The sequence below is a fragment of the Lepidochelys kempii genome, chromosome 6, assembly GCF_965140285.1.
Source record: "Lepidochelys kempii isolate rLepKem1 chromosome 6, rLepKem1.hap1, whole genome shotgun sequence".
In the NCBI taxonomy this organism is placed as follows: Eukaryota; Metazoa; Chordata; order Testudines; family Cheloniidae; genus Lepidochelys; species Lepidochelys kempii.
This window is the reverse complement of record NC_136385.1, coordinates 20,354,623-20,377,926: the sequence shown is the minus strand read 5'-3', so window position 1 is coordinate 20,377,926 and position 23,304 is coordinate 20,354,623. Positions and strand designations below refer to the sequence as shown.

Below are 23,304 nucleotides of genomic sequence, written 5' to 3'. Positions count from 1 at the left end.
TCAAGCCAGGAGTTTAATCATGATCTTGTAACTCAGTTTGCATCCCAAAGTGCTTCAGACTGTACAGCTAATACAGAAACCACCTCCCCAGCCAGTGACATGCCCCCTCTGCGGGGACACAGCAGCTGGTCTATGCCAGCAATGCCCCAGCTTTTAGAAAGCCAAACGAAGCTGAAGCTGGGCAGAATTTTATTATCCGATTTGGAATACAGGAAGGACACCCGCTGGGGGCACTCCTGCAGCAGGGTCTTCAATGAGCAAGAAAGTTCAGCCCTTCACCATACAGGTGTGGCCAGTTTTCCATGCAAGCGCAAGCATTTTAGGGCAACGCAATGCAGCTGCAAGGATAATCAGTCCCAGGCAGCTCAGACTAAGTCCCTTTAGCCACTGGCAGGGCCTTTCCCTATGACATCAGGGAGAAAAGGCACAAGCGCTCAGACACGGAAGTTTCCCCAGAGTGTTTGGTTTGGTCCTGCAGCAACCACTTTCCCCAATAGGCAGCACTACCCCACCCGACAACACAGCCTGCCTCTGATGCATCCAGCAAAGGGAACGCGGAGCACAAAACCCAGCCTGCGTGGAGGGCCTTGGCCCGCCAGCCCACCACACACTGTCTCTTCAGTCAGATTTTAATACACCACACGCAAATGACCTTTAGCAACTCAGTTAATGAGACCAGGTCTCTCCGAGAGCTGTGGCCCTGCAAAAGGCACACGTGCTGGGGCGTGACAAGGCCAGGGTCAGGGTCAGCACATACCAGGCATTCCCGCTTGCGAGCAGAGCACACGCTTACCTGCACAGGGAGTGGAAGAAGTGTCGCTGCGCTGAGAACGACTGCTCCCGCCCCCAGAAGTGGCTTTAGGGAGGGGGCTGCCCTCTGATTGGCATAGGGCCGGCCAGCTCACCCTCTGACAGGCACCAGAGGGAAGCATCGCTGGGATGAGGGTCTGGCTGCAGTTGGGCCCCTGGTGTGAAGGGAAACTAGCGCTAAAGAAGTCAGGTGAATAATGCTCCTGGGTAGCTCTGAAAGCTTGGACCTGTGTTTGTTTTGCCATATTCCGTTCAACCCAGGTCCACAAGCCCACAACATAACCATGCCCCCTCCCCCCCCGCTTCCTAATACATTGTGAGCATGATACAAGCCCCAGACACCCACCACAACTAGACAAGTATGGCCCCACTAGCCCCAGGAAGCCAGGGGCTCCTGACACCAATGTCCCACTGTGTAAACACCTTCCCCTTTAAATCCCACAGACCCCAGGACAGAGCTGAGATCCTCCTTAATTTAAAAAATACAAGTCCATGGGGAGGTGGGTGTGCGCGGGGAATAATAACCATAGAGACATACTGCGTTAGGAGTAATCCAGAGGTCCAAGAAGACCTTGCAAAGCTCCCTTCGTGTCCTTACAGGTGCTGGCAGGACTCCTGTGCCTTAGAATCCTAGAATCTCGGGGTTGGAAGGGACCTCAGGAGGCCATCTAGTCCAACCCCCTGCTCAAAGCAGGACCAATGGCCTGCCAAGCGGAGTCCTTTGTCTGCTCCTTGGGGCATACCCAGAGCAGTGCTGCTGGAGCGAAGGCTGCGCCGATGTCACCAGGGGAGGAGAGGCTCCCAATATGCTTGAAGAAGAAGCTGTAATGAATGCAAAAATGAGGCCGGCCAGCCAAGCTGCTACTGGTCTAGATGGAGGAGAACGGGAGCTGCAGCAAGGGGGGATTCCTGGGGCAGAGCCACAGTCTGTACTGCTGTGAGGACAATTTTCATCGGGAGAGCTAGGGCTGGTCAGTCCCGTCTCTGCCGCTCGGGGATGTTCGTCCTACAGAGCTAGGAAATCCTCCTTCCGGTAGCCCTTCTGCAAGACACAAACAGACCGGTCCTAAGGAGAGAGATTTCTGCTGAGGAGCCCCAGCACCGCAGCCCAAGGGGGCAAGTCACACATGCAGGCCTGTGTTCTCTAAAGTGAGTGAGACCCACCCTCTGAAAGTCAGGCCCCTGTGAAGGGGTCTCAGGTTGGGCCTCCCAAATCACTCATCACTTAAAAATATGGGCCACAGAAAACCTCTCTCCTTCCTGGGCCCCCTGGGGTCGTGCAGCCCGTAAGCGGATCACACCAAGGTAGAGATGTAACCAGACTGAGGACCGATAGGACATGTTGTCCCCTTCCTTGGTTCCCCCAAGGCCATTTTTCCCTGGTGGGGGTTGAACGGCCATCGCCAACAGCTCATTAGACTGTCCTCTCATTTCTGAGCAGAGCTAAAAAAGCCAAGGAAATCAAAGACGAGAGAGGACACCGCTGTAGTGAAGCCAGGACCAGGAGTGGTGAGGCAGTGAGGGACAGTCTGAGAAGAATAAGGACCCTGCATATTTCCCATTAACAGGCTGCTTCCGAATTTCCTAGGCATCCCCCTCAGCCAACTGGTGCGTCAATCCCTGGGGCACCCAAACTCTGCCCAACCCAGGGCTGCATCAGCATCTTCCCAGGATCCCAAGGGCACCTCTAGTTTGCATAAAACGGAGCAGATGGCCTCACCTTGAGTACCAAGAAGTCTCCTGCAAGAGGTGACATGCCCCAGCCCACCATGCTTCATCTTAGCACCTCAGATCAAGATGGAGCAGGCGATGAGGGGACCCATAGTTTCCATGGGCTGCAGTGGGAGTTGTGGCTCACAGTTGAACCTCACTTAGGTGACCTGGAACTCCCTCCACTGTCCCTGTGCCATGTCCTGGGGAACATCCCCTCCAGAGTCTCAATCAGGAATTGGGGCAAGCAAGGAAGAGGCTACCCCCTGGGAAATTCACCCCAGGTTTCATGCTGAGCCCAGGAAGTTTAGGGAGTGCTGTGCTGAGGTCCTATCTGCTGACTGTGCTCACTGCTTGGATGGAAGAAGAAGCCCCCAGTCACCTGGGATGTCACTCCCTAAGCCAGCCCCAAAGCTCTCGGCAAGCCGAGGATTAAAGAAATCCTTGTGGATGCTGGGTGTGTATGTCAGTCTCCCTCTGGCCACACCCTGACTCAGAAGGAGGCAGAGAACTGAAGACCAATGGTGGCCACAGCTCCCCATTGCCTTCCCAACGTACTCCTGTCCCAGGGTGGGGTGGTCCTTTAAGGGGTGTGGGGGAGAATGGGGCTTAGCCCCCACCTGTCACTAACCAGCTGCCCCTCCCAGCCGGTGAGATAACAGGCCAACCAGCAGCTCACTCAAGGGGGAGAGCCATGGGAATGCTACTGGAGGAGACCTTGCCATTCTGCTAGGGGCAAGGGTTGGCTGGGGAGCCTTGCTGGGTGGGCAGCAGCAGAAGCAGCCCTGCAGGGCCCAGGGCAGGCAGCAGGGCCTGGGTTTTCCGGCTGTGATTGAAGCTGAACTGTGTCTGCACAATGCAGCCCCGGGAAAAGCCAATGAAGTAGTGACCATGGTGGGAGGTTCATTGATGCACTGGCTAGTGAGTTGGTCTCCCAGCTTACACTGGAGTGAGGAAACCACGGCCAGGTTTGGGGAGACCCTGTTACACCCCCCTCCAGGCTGACTGAACTCCCAGTTCTTAAAGTGATGGCCCTTGAACACCAGCCTCTTCCCGCCCACCTCCACCATCTGCTGGACCCCAGGCCATTCGTATGTGTGTCTTTCTGGGTGTGACTTATTCCCTGTAATGTGCCTGGGCTCTGGCTGCCTCTTCCTCACTGCTCAAACAAGACTGAAAGGAGGGTCCCCAGTCCACACAAGGCCTTGCCTCGACTAGGATTCAATGGGGTCATGTTAGCTAACACGTCTAGACAGAGCTCAGTGCCTTTAATGCACACAGAGCTGGTCAAGTTTGATCTCCAACACAGCCAGCTTCAGATGGGTGAGCCTGCATCTTGACGGGGCTTTGCAGTTGGGTTAAGCTAACTTGACTGAGCTACCATGAACGAAGCATGCACGCACCCTGCCTGCCACCACAGAGCCTTAGCACAGTGAGTTACTAGGGCAGGTAGGAAAACAGAATTTCCCTTCGGCAGGAAAGCCCGACATTTGGAACAAAAACAAATTTCGAAACTGGAGTGAAAAGTCCACATTGTCCATGGAGCACAACTTTTGAAAAGTTTGGATTCAAAAACGGTGACATTTTTGACAATGCTGAAACCATAGAAAACATGATATGTACTCTAAAGTGCATACAGATAATACTGAAATTCGAATATACATCAAAATGAAATGGAAACGATAAAGTCGAAGTGAAACACTTTGTCTTTATCGAAACAAAGCCCTTTGACGCTTTCCCACTGAGCTCAGCACATGCCCATGGAATGTGCGGATTTTGACAAAACTGCATTTCCCCATGGAAAACGGTTGTGATGAAAAGTTTTTGACCAGCTCTCTTGGTTATCCTACGGCTGCTAATGCATGCTAACGACGCACATCTTTTGTCCTAGTCTAGACAATGCCTTCAGGGAGCGTCACACCATGTGCAAGCCAACCCGAAAGACAGCATTGGCTCCACCCCAGAGCGGAGCCACCCAACCAGAGGCTCAGCCGAGCTAGTGCTGAGCGCGCTGGCTCAGGGAGGAACGTACCATCTTGTAGTCCCGGTGCAGCTTGGTGTATTGCCACATGTTGGCCAGCAGGCTGGAAGCAGCTCTGGAGGACTTCTCGCTGTCCGAGCTAGGGCAAACACACAGAGGACACAATGACGCTACTTGTTCCTCTCCCGTTAGTGTCTGTCTGGCACAGGCCCAGGAAACACACATGTGGGGACGGAGGGCGCTATGCGAGAGGCACTCTGAACAAAGGGTGAGGATTTGGCGGTGTGGGGAGAGCAAGAGAGAAGCCATGGAGTACACCAGGACCAGATGGTCACTGCTGCACTCAGGCCTGAGGGCCTCTCATCAAGACCGCCATGCTGGGTGTAGCTGGAGAAGTTACTGACATATCAGCCAGCCAAATCCTTGGAAGATGAAGCTGGGTGGCTAGGAGTGTCCCATAAACATATTGGGGCGAGAGAATTATTCCCCAAGGTGCGCTCCCTTAGGGTAAGGACCTGGGATGATTCACAGGAGGAATTCCTGGTGAGAAGACCCTCTCAGTGGTCCTGGGACCACTCTCGGAGTGTGTACCGGGGGCTCGGACCAGCCCAAGCCCTGACGGGGGTGGGGGCTGCAGACTGGCCAGGAAGTCCCCTGTCTCCCACCACACTGATCTGGAAATTCAGGCCAGAAGAGGCTCTCAGACGTTGACGTGAGCTGAGCTCCTGTGCCCAAGGAGTGGAGGGGCAGGGCTGACGGCTGGCTAACTGGGCTGGCAGTGAAGACACACAGGCTCCCGCCAGCTCCTACCTGTCCCTTTTCTTCTTGATGTAGAAGAGCTTCCGGAGGCCGTCGAAGTAGACGATGTCACGGGCGGCGATGGGGCTCTCCACCACCAGGTTGTTCAGCACAGCGATGATGTTCACGATGACGTCGGTCGGGGGCTCCTTGTCGCCGAGGCCCCCGGGGAGCTTCTCAATCAGGTGGCTCACCACCTTGGTCGCTGCCGAGGCAAACGGATCGGCGTCAAGGGCTGGCTCTACGGTCTGGAGCAAAGCACTGGGGACGGGGCCACCACAGCGTCACCCAGGCCATGCAGTAGCAGACCTGGCTGACAGGATAGCAACATGCGCAATGGGGAGAGAGGCCTAGTGGGGTGCAGCAAAGGCCAGGACTGCCTGGGTCTCACTGAATGGCCTAAAGCAGGGAATCAGCCACGCAACTCCCAGGCGGCACTAAACTGAGGGGAGGTGCAAAAGCGAGTGAGGACCGAGAGAGCCCTACAGAGCCACCTTTGGTATTTTAATAGCACAAAAGGTGCTTAGATGTGCGGGCAGAAAACAGGTAGGGATTCAGCTTGGGAAAGGCTGTTAAAACACCTGGGGCCTTGGAAATGCTGTGAGCGTCTGCGGGGTAGACGAGTGGCTTAGAGGGGAGTGTGCCGTGTGCTGTTTATTCGTTTGCAGTGTAGATTACTGCAATCTCTGGGCGCCTGGCAAATGGCTGCCAGTGCCCAGCGGGGTCGTGCCATCAGCCAAGGTAGGGACGGCCTGTCTGTGCAGAGCTCTGCTAGGGGTGTTTGGGCCCCTCTAGGCCCGGAAGGCGTTGAGGTGCCCAGGGGAGTGAGAAAGCACTAACTAGGCCTGGCTGGCCCCAGGGACGACGGGCACAGGCAGTAAGAGGAGCAGGGAAGGTCTCTCAGAAGAGCGGACTGTTGCTAGCGGCGGCTCCTGCCCCATCTAACCCCTGCTGCCATCGAGGGAAGAGCATCTTTGCCAGCAGGCTGGCTAACCTAGTGAGGAGGGCTTTAAACTAGGTTCACCGGGGGAAGGAGACCAAAGCCCTGAGGTAAGTGGGAAAGCGGGATACCGGGAGGAAGCACAGGCAGGAATGTCTGTGAGGGGAGGGCTCCTGCCTCATACTGGCAATGAGGGGCGATCAACAGGTTATCTCAAGTGCTTATATACAAATGCACAAAGCCTTGGAAACAAGCAGGGAGAACTGGAGGTCCTGGTGATGTCAAGGAACTATGACGTGATCGGAATAACAGAGACTTGGTGGGATAACTCATATGACTGGAGTACTGTCATGGATGGTTATAAACTGTTCAGGAAGGACAGGCAGGGCAGAAAAGGTGGGGGAGTAGCACTGTATGTAAGGGAGCAGTATGACTGCTCAGAGCTCCGGTACGAAACTGCAGAAAAACCTGAGTGTCTCTGGATTAAGTTTAGAAGTGTGTGCAACAAGAGTGATGTAGTGGTGGGAGTCTGCTATAGACCACCGGACCAGGGGGATGAGGTGGATGAGGCTTTCTTCCGGCAGCTCACGGAAGCTACTAGATCGCATGCCCTGATTCTCATGGGTGACTTTAATTTTCCTGATATCTGCTGGGAGAGCAATACAGCGGTGCATAGACAATCCAGGAAGTTTTTGGAAAGCGTAGGGGACAATTTCCTGGCGCAAGTGCTAGAGGAGCCAACTAGGGGGGGTGCTTTTCTTGACCTGCTGCTCACAAACCGGGTAGAATTAGTGGGGGAAGCAAAAGTGGATGGGAATCTGGGAGGCAGTGACCATGAGTTGGTTGAGTTCAGGATCCTGACGCAGGGAACAAAGGTAAGCAGCAGGATACGGACCCTGGACTTCAGGAAAGCAGACTTCGACTCCCTCAGGGAACGGATGGCCAGGATCCCCTGGGGGACTAACTTGAAGGGGAAAGGAGTCCAGGAGAGCTGGCTGTATTTCAAGGAATCCCTGTTGAGGTTACAGGGACAAACCATCCCGATGAGTCGAAAGAATAGTAAATATGGCAGGCGACCAACTTGGCTTAATGGTGAAATCCTAGCGGATCTTAAACATAAAAAAGAAGCTTACAAGAAGTGGAAGGTTGGACATATGACCAGGGAAGAGTATAAAAATATTGCTCGGGCATGTAGGAATGTTATCAGGAGGGCCAAATCGCACCTGGAGCTGCAGCTAGCCAGAGATGTCAAGAGTAACAAGAAGGGTTTCTTCAGGTATGTTGGCAACAAGAAGAAAGCCAAGGAATGTGTGGGCCCCTTACTGAATGAGGGAGGCAACCTAGTGACAGAGGATGTGGAAAAAGCTAATGTACTCAATGCTTTTTTTGCCTCTGTTTTCACTAACAAGGTCAGCTCCCAGACTGCTGCGCTGGGCATCACAAAATGCGGAAGAGATGGCCAGCCCTCTGTGGAGATAGAGGCGGTTAGGGACTATTTAGAAAAGCTGGACGTGCACAAGTCCATGGGGCCGGACGAGTTGCATCCGAGAGTGCTGAAGGAATTGGCGGCTGTGATTGCAGAGCCACTGGCCATTATCTTTGAAAACTCGTGGCGAACCGGGGAAGTCCCGGATGACTGGAAAAAGGCTAATGTAGTGCCAATCTTTAAAAAAGGGAAGAAGGAAGATCCTGGGAACTACAGGCCAGTCAGCCTCACCTCAGTCCCTGGAAAAATCATGGAGCAGGTCCTCAAAGAATCAATCCTGAAGCACTTGCATGAGAGGAAAGTGATCAGGAACAGCCAGCATGGATTCACCAAGGGAAGGTCATGCCTGACTAATCTAATCGCCTTTTATGATGAGATTACTGGTTCTGTGGATGAAGGGAAAGCAGTGGATGTATTGTTTCTTGACTTTAGCAAAGCTTTTGACACGGTCTCCCATAGTATTCTTGTCAGCAAGTTAAGGAAGTATGGGCTGGATGAATGCACTATAAGGTGGGTAGAAAGCTGGCTAAATTGTCGGGCTCAACGGGTAGTGATCAATGGCTCCATGTCTAGTTGGCAGCCGGTATCAAGTGGAGTGCCCCAAGGGTCGGTCCTGGGGCCGGTTTTATTCAATATCTTCATAAATGATCTGGAGGATGGTGTGGATTGCACTCTCAGCAAATTTGCGGATGATACTAAACTGGGAGGAGTGGTAGATACGCTGGAGGGGAGGGATAGGATACAGAAGGACCTAGACCAATTGGAAGATTGGGCCAAAAGGAATCTGATGAGGTTCAATAAGGATAAGTGCAGGGTCCTGCACTTAGGACGGAAGAACCCAATGCACAGCTACAGACTAGGGACCGAATGGCTAGGCAGCAGTTCTGCAGAAAAGGACCTAGGGGTGACAGTGGACGAGAAGCTGGATATGAGTCAGCAGTGTGCCCTTGTTGCCAAGAAGGCCAATGGCATTTTGGGATGTATAAGTAGGGGCATAGCGAGCAGATCGAGGGACGTGATCGTTCCCCTCTATTCGACATTGGTGAGGCCTCATCTGGAGTATTGTGTCCAGTTTTGGGCCCCACACTTCAAGAAGGATGTGGATAAATTGGAGAGAGTCCAGCGAAGGGCAACAAAAATGATTAGGGGACTGGAACACATGAGTTATGAGGAGAGGCTGAGGGAGCTGGGATTGTTTAGCCTGCAGAAGAGAAGAATGAGGGGGGATTTGATAGCTGCTTTCAACTACCTGAAAGGGGGTTCCAAAGAGGATGGCTCTAGACTGTTCTCAATGGTAGCAGATGACAGAACGAGGAGTAATGGTCTCAAGTTGCAGTGGGGGAGGTTTAGATTGGATATTAGGAAAAACTTTTTCACTAAGAGGGTGGTGAAACACTGGAATGCGTTACCTAGGGAGGTGGTAGAATCTCCTTCCTTAGAGGTTTTTAAGGTCAGGCTTGACAAAGCCCTGGCTGGGATGATTTAACTGGGAATTGGTCCTGCTTTGAGCAGGGGGTTGGACTAGATGACCTTCTGGGGTCCCTTCCAACCCTGATATTCTATGATTCTATGATTCTATGACGGCCGCTGTCAGCCCTGGGCTCTCCCTGCAGCCCCCGCCCCCAGCACTTACACATCTCGTCCTTGTTGCGCGCATTGCGGGACAGATTGCGGATCAGCCCCGTCAGGGAGCGCAGCTGGTGGTGGTCAGCTGTGCGGACTCGGTCCAGCACGGGGTTCAGGATCCGCTCCTGCTCCAAAGCCACCCTGCTCAGCACGCCAGCCCACTGGGGATGGGGATAGAGAAAGGGAGAGTTACAGGGGTGTTGCACCCTGGGCCTTTCAATACCGACCCATCCCACCCTCACTACCCCCATCCCTTCCACCTCTAGCCCATGTATCCCCCCCATCCCCACCACCCCATGCATCCACCTGATCCCTGCCACTCCCACGCCCCGCCCACATATCTCCCCCTCCCATATCTACCACCCCATCTCCCCACCCCATTCTCAGTGTGGGGGGCCCACTCCATCCCTCTGGCGCTGCCTTCCCTAGCCCCCTCACACCCATATTTCACCCTCCCCCGCTGCCCTGGAGACAACTCTGCTGCAGTAGGGAGGGCTGGAGGCAAACTGCTCCCAGCCTGCCCTTGAATGCTGCCAGCTGCAAGGTAATGGTGGGCACAGGGGGGATGAGACCAGGTCAGGTGGCATCACTTCCTGGAGGGCGGGTACAGAGGCTCAGCTCAGCCTGATCCCTCTGGGCCAGTCATCTCACCCTCAGCAGCTGGGCAGAGGTGACCAGAAGCCTTGGAGACCTACAGCACGGCCAGCCTCCCTGCATTACCCCACCGCGGAGTCCAGCCTCCGAGGCGGATTCAGGCCGGGCCTCTCGGCAGTGATGGCTCCAGTCTGCGCCAGGCTGGGGGAGGTGTGGCCCACCATGGCCAAGGGGTAGGACGCAGCCTGGGCGGGATGGGACTGGGCTGTCCCCAGGCCCAATCTCACCCTCCGGTCTCCGGCGGTGATGTTCTGCAGCGCCCCCGAGGCCGCCTCCGTGGTGTGTTTGTTCAGCTCGCACCGCTGCAGCAGCCGGTTGTAGATGCCCACGATCTGCGGGTTCCAGAGCCACTCCATCCCTTTGGGGTCCTTGGAGACCTCCGTGAAGGTCACCATGTCTGTGTTCATGTGGTGCTGGGGGGCCGAGGAGAGAGACCAGCCCGTCAACAGAGAAACACAGCCCAATGGGGGCCCTGCGCACATGGGGCAGCCCCGCTTCCCTCTCACCTCCGTCCCCAGCCCCATGGCCCCCCATCCCTACCACCCAGGAGCAACGCAGCTGCCCTAAAAGTGGAGGGGCCACCAGCACCCGAACAATGGCCCTGCCTCCATGCCACCCCTTCCCCCGAGGCCCTGCCCCACCCGAGCCCCCACCTCGCACTGCTCATTCCCCCAAAGCCCTGCCCCCCATCTTCCCCTCAAAACCCCACCCCCAATCACTCCTCTCCGCCCTTCCCCCCCTTCACTCACCCTCACGGCCACCAGTGGGAGGGCACCACCCTTCCAGACGCACTTTTAAAAGCGACGGGGCCATGGCCTCTTGGTCTCCCCCCATCCCTTTGACCCCCATTCTCTTCCCTATCACCCCTGCCCCCATGAGCACCCGGCTCTATCCCTTGATTTATGACCCCCGTCTCTCAGCTGGCCGCGCGGGCTCACCAGGGGAGCGTTCCAAAGCCAGGCACACAAGTATTCATGGAAACCCATTTTTAAATGTCCCCGCAGGTGGGACGGTGCGCACGCTCTCCGCCAATCACAGACTCGGAAGAGCACCAGGTGATCAGTCACCCACCCCCTGATCCACTGCCCACTGGAGGCTTCCGGCCTGGCGCCGGGTCGCTGAACCAATGATCCGCTCGCCCCTCGTTTCAGCGACCCAGCTCATCGCTCACTGGCCGTGTCCTATTCGAGTCCCCTCCTGTTCCCCGCCCCATTCTCACCTCTCGCACTCGCCTGCCCTGGGGGCTGAAGCAGCCCACCAGCTCCCCCGTCCCAGCGGTGCCGTCCCGCCGGTGCCCCTCCAGCCGCTGCAGCGAGGACGGGGGCATCTCATCGTACAGGCGGTAGGAGAGGTTCCGCAGCACGCACACGGCGTTCTCCACGCTCTGGGGACGGGAGAAGCGGGATCAGCCTGGGCCACTCACTCCAGCTGGCTCGCCTTTCAGAGCCCACGTGGGAGAGGCTCTGGCTGGACCGTCCCGCCCAGCACTGCTTACTAGAGCCTGGGCCCAGCCAAAGGGGAGGCTGGGAACAGGGCCTCCCATCAGGGCTGGGCTAGTGCTCCCACAGTGCCAACGTGACCAACAAAGCCCACAGCCAGCCAGCCCATGTCTAATGTGCCCATCACCCTGGTATCGGGGTGCCAGTTCACTCTCCCGGCTCAGTGCCCTGGTTTGAGGGGCTCCCAGTGAACAGGGACACAGCCCTGCCCTGGGACGGTTCATGAAGGTGATCAATGATCAGATGCATGAGGCGATCAGTTTCCCATTCCCTTCTCCACCTTGCCGGGCTTGGGAAACTGTCCCCAAACCTCACACCCTTGGCGGCGGGGCTGAGCCGTACCAGGAACTGTGGTCCCCGCAGTGCCCCGTTGTGGAGAGCTGGAGCATGGCTCAGTCTGTGCCTGAGAGGCGGACAGAGGCACGGACTTTACGAATGGAAACACTCCGCATTCGGGGACGAAGGGGTCCTGAGTGTCCCCCCAGCAGCCCTGGCCTCGCTCCCAGCATCCCAACCCCCACGTCCCTCCAGGCCCCCTGCCGCTGGGGCTCCTCCCGTCTGGGTCAGGAGGCCCTGTCTCTGAGGGGAGGGTGGCTCAGACACAGGCTACACGCTGCCAGAGCCAGCCCACTGCCCTCCTCCTCCTGAAGAGGTGTGCAGGGGAGGGGCCCGTGGCCTGGGAGGGAGCTGGGGGCACTGCACATAGGCTGTACGGCCCCTCCATTGGGGCAGGAGTTTAGCTGGATGGCCCACGGCCAATCGGCTGGCAAAGGGCTCCGGGAGGCTGGCGACTGCTCACTAAAGGGCTCTGACAGCTGCAGCTCTAGGGGTTAGGCTGCCTGTGGGGACTACGCCTGGTCCCCCCAGCCACTCGGCATGGAGCAGCCCCAGGGCACTCAGCCGGCCCAGCCTGCTCTCCACTATGGCAGAGCCATGGCAGGCTGCAGGCTGGCTGGGGGTGGAAACACCCCATTGTTCTCAAGCGGGGCTGGCCAGGCCGCACGGGGGAGGCTGGGGGCTGGCCGAGGTCAGGACTGGTGCCTGGGCTGTGCTGCCGGGGGCAGGGGAGATAAGCACTTTGGGGCAGGGCCTGGCAGACCTCAGGCATGTGGGGAGGGGCTAAGGAAGTTGATACCGTGGTGAAGAGCTGCTCCAAGCCAGGAGGAAGCAGAGACAGTGGGAGAGCCACACCCCAACCTAGGCTGTTCGCTCTAGGTGGTGAAGACGAGGGGCTGGGCCCCCAGCGCAGACAGGCAGCTGCAGACTCCCTCTGGGGGCGGGGGGCTCACCTTGTCCTCTGACTTCCCCACCTCCAGAGCACTGTTGATGTAATTGATCATGGAGTCCACCAGCCCGTGGCATTCGCGCATCTTCTGCCGGGTCTGCTGGCTGGCGGAGCTGAGGTTCCTGCAGGGGGAACCCAGGGCCCAGCACTGAGAGACGGAATCTCCCCTGCCAACCCATGCCCCCAGCCTCTGCCGGGACCCCCTCCTCGGCCAGGCCAGAGCCAGTGCCCATCTAAGGGGGGGATTCCCTCTCCATCAGTGGCCAACGCTGGATGCTGCCAAGGGCAGTGTGAACCCCCCTGTAACGTCCCTCCATGTGGAATACTAACTCTGGGCTGGGCATTGCTGCCTGTCCAGTTCGGGCCCTGCAGCGTGAGGACTGGGGATACAGTGTCCCGCCCAGGGGGCATGCAGGCCTTGTTCATAACACTGGGGGCCAGAACCAATACCAGAACCTAGAAAGTCTCCACTACTCTCGGCCCAGAGCTCCCCCGGCCCCCGTGGCTCAGCGGCCAGGGTGCAGGGCATGCTCTCTATACCCAGGGGCTGGTAGAGCTGGTACCTGAGGAGGCCGGTGGAGTTGTAGAAGATCTCCGCTTCTGAGGCGTTCTGCTGGATGATGGCAGCGCTGCCCGTGCCGGAGAGCGGGGTCAGGATCAGGTCGGTGAGATGCTCCAGGGTGTCCCGAGCCAGCCGGTCCTTTAGGGTGTCGCTGGAGGAGAGATTCCACAGGATCCCTGCAGGCCGCAGAGAGCAGCACTTAGCCCCAGAGAGCATCCAAACGGGTTAAACTCCTGGGCCATTTGTACAGGGGTTCACGCTCCCCTTCCTCTGACAAGCCTGCTGGGCTAGCTAGCTGCCCCTTCCCAGCTGCCACTTGAGCGTCCCATAGCGCGGGGGCTGCTACCCTTGGCTTGCAAGGGGGCTCCAGCAGCAAGTGACCTTTGCCTCCCCCTCACCTCTATGCCTGAATCCAGCAGGCGGCCTCTGATCTGCAGCCAGGGGAGGAGGCAGGGCTCAGAGGACTCTTCCCATCCCACGGGAAGCTCAGAAACCCCGATGCAGTGACTTGACTCCCAGAATGGCAGGCACGCTGCACAATCCACCGAGTTTTGCTGGCTTCATTCATGGCCCTGCTCTATGTGGATGGGCAGCCTCTCGGGGTAGGGTCTAATTACCTGGGGCTGTTAGTCATCAACCAGCTGCACACAGGCAGCCAGGGAAGGGGACCCGCTGCCCCCCAGTTCTGATGAGCCCAAGGAGCGGCACTGACAGACATAACTAGCAGGGGGAGTTGGGAGGAGACAGACACTGTTTGAGTCCAAGCTGTGCAGGGCCCTGTTCCAGCAGCTCCGATGCCCAACAAAGCCTCTGCACTAGGCCGTTGCTGCAAGAAACACACAGTTTTGGGGGGGGGGGTGTTCCTGAAATTCCCAGGAACTTGTCGGAGCAGGGCAGCCCCGCAGGCTTGGTCAGATGCCACCTGCTGCATGCCAGAGCTCACCAACTCCTCCCTCTCCCTCCCCCGCCACAGCAGCTCTCAGGATAGAGCAAAGCATCTTGCTGTGCCACTAGGGGTAGCCGCCCAGCCTGGGCCTCAGGGGACCGGGGTTCAAGTCCTGCCTCTACCACAGACTCTGTCTGTGCCCCAGGGTGAGTCACTCGGTGTGTCTGAGCCCCATCTGGAAAATGGGGACAACGCCTCCGAGGGTTGTTGTGAGACTAACTCTGACTGTGAGGCACTCAGCTACTCAGCCACAGAGAGACTCCCTGCTGCTGAGCTTCTGCCCACGCTGCATCTGGTGTTTTAGCAACAATGGCCGAGATTCCCTCGCTGGTGTGAATTCACTGTAGTGGGGCTTTGATGATTTATGCCAGCTGAGGACCCAGCGCCGTGGGGGGACAGCTCTGATCTCCCCGGGAGGCAATGGGACCTAACAAGGAGGCGCTTACCTGCGAGGCACTCCCTGTGTGCAGGGCAAGCCAGCCTGGGGCTGAGCTATCTGGCCATGGCTCTCTCCATGCTCCAGCTGCATTTAGCTAAAACCACTTTCACAGACTCCATTACGCTTGTAATAGGCATTAAACCCTTCGCATCATCGCTCCTGGGCCCGGCTTTCCCATTAGCTCTGGTATAGGCTGAGACAATCAGAGCCTGGCGGGCAGGATTAGAAAGGGCCTTTGTAACAGAGGCAAATGTAATCTCTGCTCTTGGCCCCTCCCTGCACAGCGCTGCCTGCAAGACACAAAGCCAGGTGGAATCTGGCCCCTGGCCAGGGCCCAATCTCCCCCTCCACCATTCATCTCACTCCCTCTCTGCTCTCTCCAGCAGCAGCAGCCAGCCTGGGCAAGAGAAGCCTGTATCCCTCCCCCATCTTTATATCTGCTTCAGCTCCCCTCTCTTATCAGCACGCTCCCCGCTGGGGTGTAGCCCAGCCTGGTTACATAAAAGGGACAGCATCCCTTCCCATTCCAGGGTGGCCTGATCGCTGGCTGGTCTCTCCTCCCACCAGCAGGGCAGGACAGTCTGAGCTACCAATCCACCGCAGGTTCCCTTGCCTGAGCCCCGCCTGGCCCCACAGTGATAAGATCCAGAGCTGGCTGGCTGTACAGTAACCCAGGCTGCCAGCAGGGTTCGTGCCTGCTCTCCCTGGCACGCCCATGGGCCCTGACAGTATGGTGTAGAACCAACCGTGCGGTGATACTAACCCTGGAGGAGTGAAGTTCAGCACAAGGCTGGCTGGGGGGACTGGGCTCCTGCGCTGCCAGAGGCATCTCTCCAGCTGTGGCCCCCCTACCATCGCTCCCTGGCCTGTGGCAGAACTGGGCCACGTAACCCCTGGGCCTCAGCACACTCCGGTCAAGGAACCTTTGCCCCATCAGCATGTAAAGACATGCTGAGGCCACCAGCGGGGCGGGGCACAACCATAGCTTGGCCTGGTACTTTCTAACAAGGGGGCTTGTATGGCTCCATCACCCATTTAATGTATTTATCCTCACAACACTCCTGCAATATAGGGCTGTGCTATTAACCCCAATTCGGGGGTGGGGACCTGAGGCAAAGAGACTATGGGCTAGAGTCACAAAGGTCCTTACGGGGCCTAGCTCCCACTGAAATAGCTAAATACCTTTAAGGATCTGAATTGCCCAGGGTCACCCAGGAAGTCTAAGGCACAGCAGGGAATTGAACCCAGCTCTCCTGAGTGCTAAGCCAGGGCTCTAACCACTAGGCCATCCCTTGCACTCCAACAGACACTCTTAATGCTCACTATTCAGGATTGCGCTTGTCGGGCCAGGAGAGGAGCCATGTGCATGCACCCTCAGAGGCTGAGGAGCCATTCCCTCTCCTGCCATTGCTGCTGGGCAATAGGGTTTAACGGCATCTTATCTGAACCCTAAAGTAGAACTAGGCAAACAGTTCCAATGTATCTGTTTCCCGTCTTTCATCAAAGTCAGAAATTTTGGCCAAAAACATTTTTTTTCATTGAAATGTCAACATTTGAAAAACATCAACTAGCCCAACTCAAACGCCTTCCTCTCCCAGTATCTATCCAGTCTAGTGCCACCTGATGGAGACCTGGTGTAACTACAACAGGAGTCAAAGGGGTGAAGAATGAGGTGGAAGACGAAGAAAGAGCTATTTTGGCCATTTTTGGCTGATCCCAAAAGAATGCGCTGCCACCTGTACAACTGCCTGGGAACATCCACTGTGGCGAAGGGGCTGTCAGGACTCTCAGGACAACCCCCTGTTTTAGATGCTCCCAACTTTCTGGTAACTTCTTGATGAGCTGAAAGTTTCCAGGCTTGGCTCCACCCAAAGAGGGATTTTTTTTTAAAGCTGGAGTGAGATCTTGTTAGCCTTTGCTAAGACGTGGAGGTTCCCTATCATTAGTCTGAGCAAAGCTTTCTGATGGTTTTTGTGCTTGCACGTAAGTTCGCCAGCCGGCTGCTCCTCACTGAGAACTAGGGCCCTGTGCTGGCTGCAAAAGCAGCATGTGCATAGAAGGTGGGAACGCAAGGAGGTGGGGTTGAACAGGATTCTGGGGAGCCAGCAGTGGGATCTGGGGAAGAAGGGGGCTGTGATTTTGCAATAGAGGGATAACAGGGGCAGGCGATGCAGTCTAGAAGATCTGGAGCTGGATTTAGACTCAGGAGACCTGGGTCCTATTCCCAACTCTGCCACTGGCCGGTTGGGTGATCTTGGGCAGGTGACTGCATCGTCTTGTGCCTCAGTTTCCCCTTCCACCCTTTGTCCATTTAGACTGTAGTCTCATTGGGACTATGTGTGTGTACAGCACCTGGCACAATGGGGCCCGGATCTCAGCTGGGGTCTATAGGTGCTCCTGCAATACAAGCAATTTAGCAGTAACCCCAACAGACCCGCTTCCCTTTCCCTGCTCAGCCCGGCGCTCCCTCCCACGCACTGACCCGTGACGTTCTTGCGCAGCTCATCGTCCTGCGCACGCAGCGTCCTCATCAGCTCGTAGATGCCATTCTCCTCCACCAGCACCAGCTTGTTCTCGGCATTGTCATAGATGAGGTTGCGCATGGCGCCGGTGGCATGGCGCTGCAGCTCCTGGTTGGGGTGGTTGAAAAGCTTCACCAGCTTGGGCACGGCTTGGAGGCTGCGAGCCTGGAAGAGAGACAGGGCGGCGGGTGAGAGGTGGTGGGGCCTGTAGGCCCAAGAGTCTGCCCTGGCCTCCACTGGGCGGGGAAGGAACAGGGCCCCTGTGGAAGTGTCACGGCCTGGCTAGGAGCTGCCGCTGCAGAGTGCTGGGGCTGTATCCCTGCCCTCAGCATGTTCTGTCAGCACCTGAGTCGACAGCCGGGGCTGAGAGGCTGGGGCGGCCCTTTCCCAGCATGCCTTTGGCGTCTGCCCCCATGCACCCATCCTCGCCTTGCTCCTCACCTGCTTCTTGGCGTCGCTGTCGCTGTAGCACCTGTGCTGGATGTAGGCGGCTCCCAGCACCTGCAGGTTGGGGTCACTGGCCATCAGGTACTTCACTGCTGACGGCAGGTCAATGTCATCAAACCTGCAAACCAAGGGAGGGTCAGGAGTGGCCACCACGCCCCCTCAGGGCTTCCTCCTGCCCACGTCACAGCAGGGCTCCACCACGTCCTGCATGCTTTGCCGAGGTGCCCACCAATTCGACCCATGTCACTCCTTCACCAGGCCCAGGACACGGGGTCGCCCACCTCTGGTCAAAGATGACTGGCCAGGGCAGGGCTTTTTCAGATCCCACCTTGCTGCTCCTAACTCAGCCTGTAGGGGTCACTCCTGAGCAACATGAGCTACCCCTCCCACGCCCAGAGCCAAGTGGGTCCCGGCTGTAGAACTGCCATCCGGAGCAATGCTAGCCCAGGAAGCAACAGGGCCCAGGGCAGTCCTTTGCAACAGCATCAGTACTGCTGGGCCACTTCGCTGCTGCTCCAGCTCCCCTCTGCTTTGCCACCGCACGCTACGGATGATCTGGTGAGCTGCAGAATTTACCAGTCGTACGGGGCCGCATCAGGCAACAGGTTGAGCCCTTAGACGGAGGGATGGTCGTGCCCCAGACCATCCACAATGCCGGAGACTATGGAAATGCACCAGGGAGGCAGACCCGGGAACCAACAGAAGGGAGGCTACGCCAGGCCCAGAAGCCCAGTTCCCCTGGTCCGTCTCAGGAAACTCGGCACGTTCCTTGATCCTTGTCCAGGTTGGCTGGGAGCTTCACAGGCCACCCCTGCCCCCGAGTTACCCCCTGCACACTCACCCGCCGGAGTAGGAGAGCTGGGTCGTCAGCGTGTTGTGCCCATTGTACATGTCGATGGCGCGCAGGTCCTGCAGGTGGTGGTTGGACTCAGCCAGGCTACGCACAGAGGGGGCCCGGGCGCCGCGCTCCATCATGCCCGCGTAGGAGCTCCCCACGCCCGGCTGGGAGGCCGGGAGGCTGCTGAAGGAGCCAGTGCTCAGGCGGGAGCGGTTGTTGCTCTGGAAGCGCTGAAGCGTGCGCATGGCGGGCGCACGGATGGTCCGGTTCTGAGGCACCTCCACGCTGTCCATCCAGTCGCCTGGCTCCTTCATCCCAGTGTTGGAGCCAGCACTCATCTGCCTCTCAAAGGCGTAGGCTCTGGTGAAGTTGCCATTGTTTCTGCGTTTATAGAGGGCATCCGGGCTCAGCTGCTCCGAGATCATGCTGTAGCGGTCATCCATGCCTGCAGGGCTGCCCAGCCCATCTGCCAGGCGCAGTGACCGCAACGACATGGTGTCGAAGTTCGGCCGGGCTTGGTAGTTCCGCTCGTGGAAGGAATTGGGCCGCGCGGAGGTGCTGGCGGCCTGCGAGAGAGTGTAGCTCATACCGTAGGCTGGGCCCTGGGGCACGCCCCCGTTGCTGATGGTAGCCATCCTCTTGTGAGGTGTGAGGTCCACAGCTGACCGGGAGGACCAGCCAATGGACTTGGTGGTGCTGTACTCATTCTTGGCTGGTGGCTGATATAGCTGGGGGAGACGGGGAGAAATGGGTCAGCAATGTCTCATTTCAATAGGAAACACACAGCATGTCTTGCTAACTTCTGGCTCATCAAAGTGAGCCTGGGATCTGAGAATCAGGCTGGGGTCTTTTCCTCTCACCCTTCAACACCAAGAGGAGAAATTCTGCAGGCTCAGTTCCACCCTCAGTAATGCCTGTACAGCCTCCACGACGGCCACTGAAAGCTCACAAGGTTGCAGATATCTGACGCTCTCGGATGGAGACAGTGGGTTGGACAGGTATACTGGGAGTCACCACTGGGCCTGCAGACCTGTTAGCACTGGAGGGGACGAGTGAAAGGGAACCAACCTGGTGTGACTCTCAGATCCCAGCTGAGTTTGTTGGTTTTGAAAACACCATTTGACGGGGAGGCCTTGAGAGACCAAGGGAGAAACCCTGGCCCTAGCGAATGGAAGTTTTGCCATTGACTTTGGTGGAGCCAGGATTTCACCCACTAACCAAGGTGGCACGTTTGACCACGCTGCAGCACAGGGCTGGGCTCTGAGGCCTGCAGAGCTCTCTGACTGCCAAGTGGTCTTACTGCTCCATGGGAGGTTTGTCCACCACTAGAGAACCTCGCTCCCCTCCCTCCTCCCTGACTGGCGCCTGGGGGAAATGAGCCCCCCACTACCATTATCAGGACCAAGAGCTTCCTCACACCTGGCTTGGAACCCAGCCATCCACTGCCAGTGACTAGGCTTCCTAAGGGCTACAGGAAGAGAGGCAACTAGCGGGTGGCCTGATCTCGCGTGCCGATGGCTGGGTTCCAGATGTAATAGTGATGGGAGCCATATAACGACACATCAGCCAAACCGACCTGTCTAGCCACACACTGCAGGTGAGCTGGTACTTACAGTGCCCTTGGGGTCTAAACCATTGGTCTGGGATCTGGAGCTGAAGGACTTCTGCAGGGTGTTGCTGTACTGGCCCTGGGAGGAGCTGCCACCTGCAGGACACACAGACAGACAGACAGCGTTCAGCAAAGTTAGAAATGAGCTGTGTGCGTTCAAAGCACAGCACTAGAGGAATGGGGACTGGGACAGCCCTGGGCGGGGGCGTCAAGAGGAGATCCTACACCTGGATCTGAATACCCAATGCTCTGATCGGGGGGATGTTGTAATCTGGATTTGGTGACTGTCTGCAATTGGCTGAACCGCACCCCTGGAGCCAAACACCCACACACTGTTGTGGAGTCTGGCTTTGGCTCAGGAGCTTCGGAATGCTGCAGCCGGCTGGGACCCATCCCTGCTTGGTAGCCACAGGGAGGTTCCCACGTCATGGGGTGGGGTGCTATAGGGTGTATGAGGTGTACGTAAAATACCCGCCAGGGTCCCATCTCTGTGCCGAGGGCTCAGCGTGGGCTGCCTCTAGTGCCCGGTGAATGAACGGCCTGTGTTAGTGGAGGGAAAGGTGGGAGCCGGTCATCTGCTGCACTTAAACCTCCCAAGCACGGGTTCGACACAGCTGCAGCACCGAGCCCCTCACGGCACACGGCCAGCCCAGGAAAGCCCAGGAGCTCACCCAGGAGCCGCACGGGGATGTGGCTGAGTGAACGAGGGATGCTCTGCAAGTGACAGCAGATTAGCTGTGGGAGAATTCTCTGTCGTGACCCACAGCAACTTCTTCTAGGCCAGCCCTGGGCTCCCCCAGCCCCCACCCAGCTCAGTCCTGCCCTGTAGCACCCCCGGTAGTCCAGTCCTGGGTCCCACCCAGCTCTGCCCATGCACCCCTGTCCTGACCTTCAGCCCCCCCTTGTATCCCAGCCTTTGGACCCACCCAGCTTTGATAATGCTCCCCAGTCTCGACCTGCACTCCTCTGCTTTTCCAGCCCTGGCCCCATGCAGCTGTGCCAACACACCCCATCCTGACCTACAGTCCCCCGCTAGTCCAGCCCTGGCCCCACACATCTCTGCCAACACACCCCAGTCCTGACCTACAGCCCCCCCCACCCCCCCGCTATCCCAGTCCTAGACCTGCACACAGTTCTGGCAACACACCCCAGTCCTGACCTACAGTCCCCCCACCCCCCCGCTATCCCAGTCCTCGACCTGCACACGGTTCTGCCAACACACCCCAGTCCTGACCTACAGTCCCCCCACCCCCCCGCTATCCCAGTCCTCGACCTGCACACGGTTCTGGCAACAAACCCCAGTCCTGACCTACAGTCCCCCCCACCCCCCGCTATCCCAGTCCTCGACCTGCACACGGTTCTGCCAACACACCCCAGTCCTGACCTACAGTCCCCCCACCCCCCCGCTATCCCAGTCCTCGACCTGCACACGGTTCTGGCAACAAACCCCAGTCCTGACCTACAGTCCCCCCCGCTATCCCAGTCCTCGACCTGCACACGGTTCTGGCAACAAACCCCAGTCCTGACCTACAGTCCCCCCCACCCCCCCGCTATCCCAGTCCTCGACCTGCACACGGTTCTGGCAACAAACCCCAGTCCTGACCTACAGTCCCCCCCACCCCCCCGCTATCCCAGTCCTTGACCTGCACACGGTTCTGCCAACACACCCCAGTCCTGACCTACAGTCCCCCCACCCCCCCGCTATCCCAGTCCTTGACCTGCACACGGTTCTGCCAACACATCCCAGTCCTGACCTACAGTCCCCCCACCCCCCCGCTATCCCAGTCCTCGACCTGCACACGGTTCTGCCAACACACCCCAGTCCTGACCTACAGCCCCCCCCACCCCCCCGCTATCCCAGTCCTCGACCTGCACACGGTTCTGGCAACAAACCCCAGTCCTGACCTACAGCCCCCCCCACCCCCCCGCTATCCCAGTCCTCGACCTGCACACGGTTCTGGCAACAAACCCCAGTCCTGACCTACAGCCCCCCCCACCCCCCCGCTATCCCAGTCCTCGACCTGCACACGGTTCTGCCAACACACCCCAGTCCTGACCTACAGTCCCCCCCACTCCCCCGCTATCCCAGTCCTCGACCTGCACACGGTTCTGGCAACAAACCCCAGTCCTGACCTACAGCCCCCCCCACCCCCCCGCTATCCCAGTCCTCGACCTGCACACGGTTCTGCCAACACACCCCAGTCCTGACCTACAGTCCCCCCCACTCCCCCGCTATCCCAGTCCTCGACCTGCACACGGTTCTGGCAACAAACCCCAGTCCTGACCTACAGCCCCCCACACCCCCCCGCTATCCCAGTCCTCGACCTGCACACGGTTCTGGCAGTGCATCCGGATCTTGCCCCGTTCTGCTCCCACCTCTTCCAAACCCAGGCTCTCTAGAGCAGAGAGGTGGCAGTGCTGAGTTCCAGGCTGTCTTTGTGATGCAGACTGATCTCTGCTGGGCCCAGGATAATGCTGCCGAATGCTCTCACCTGTGACTCCAGGTCGGGGGGGGGGGCTGGAGTTTCGCAAGGGGCACAGTTTGTTAATCTAAAAATGGCCCTTTTTTCTCTGTACATCCATGGTGTTTGTGAAAAATTTCACTAGCCCTTTATCGCATTTTACACCCGATATTCTTATTGGAAATGTTGCTGACCATTTTCATTTCTCAGTTTCTATTTTTGAAAATGAATTTAAAAAAAAAATTGGAAAGAATTTTTCAAAAGAAAAACCCTGTCATGTGCCTAAACCGCCCCCTCCCCATTCATTCTTTAACCAGCTCTTCTTTTAACCATGGCGAACAAAACGCTGAAAGAATACAAGAGAAATAATGAACGTAGCTGGGAAACGGTCGCTCACATTACCCAAAACATTGTGAGAACCAAAACTTTTGGAACAACTGGGGGGGGGGGGGGGGCTGGTTTCTTGTTTTTTCTAGTTTCCAGCCAGGTCCCAAGCTGGGGTAGGTCAAGGTAGCCCCACTGGGGTCAATGGTGCCAGACCAATGTCCACCCTGGAGGAGCTGTGGTTGGCTGGGCTCCGTTGAGGTCAGTGGGACTTTCCAGCTGAGGGACTCTGGCCCAGACTGTGCAGGGAGGGAAAGGCTCGCCAAGCGAGCCTTGTGTCATAAATATAAAGGGAAGGGCAAACCA

The 23,304-nt window shown here is 57.5% G+C and overlaps 1 protein-coding gene across 2 annotated transcripts in view; it reads right to left on the bottom strand.

Annotated features, from left to right (window-relative positions):
• PKP3 (plakophilin 3) overlaps nt 1-23,304 on the bottom strand; it is a 39,084-nt gene continuing 15,780 nt past the window's right edge. The window contains exons 2-13 of one of the 2 annotated variants that reach the window (XM_073347011.2): nt 20,157-20,248; nt 18,547-19,271; nt 17,700-17,823; nt 17,219-17,423; nt 13,353-13,527; nt 12,794-12,911; nt 11,225-11,389; nt 10,233-10,418; nt 9,359-9,512; nt 5,312-5,504; nt 4,553-4,640; nt 1-1,852 (exon numbers count right to left, since the gene is read on the bottom strand). In XM_073347011.2, the coding sequence (XP_073203112.2) occupies nt 1,817-1,852; nt 4,553-4,640; nt 5,312-5,504; nt 9,359-9,512; nt 10,233-10,418; nt 11,225-11,389; nt 12,794-12,911; nt 13,353-13,527; nt 17,219-17,423; nt 17,700-17,823; nt 18,547-19,271; nt 20,157-20,248 (2,261 nt within the window). In that variant the 3' untranslated portion in view covers nt 1-1,816. Of the gene's footprint in view, nt 1,853-4,552; nt 4,641-5,311; nt 5,505-9,358; nt 9,513-10,002; nt 10,419-11,224; nt 11,390-12,793; nt 12,912-13,352; nt 13,528-17,218; nt 17,424-17,699; nt 17,824-18,546; nt 19,272-20,156; nt 20,249-23,304 lie in introns of those variants that run through there. The other variant, XR_012159302.2, reaches the window with a different exon arrangement.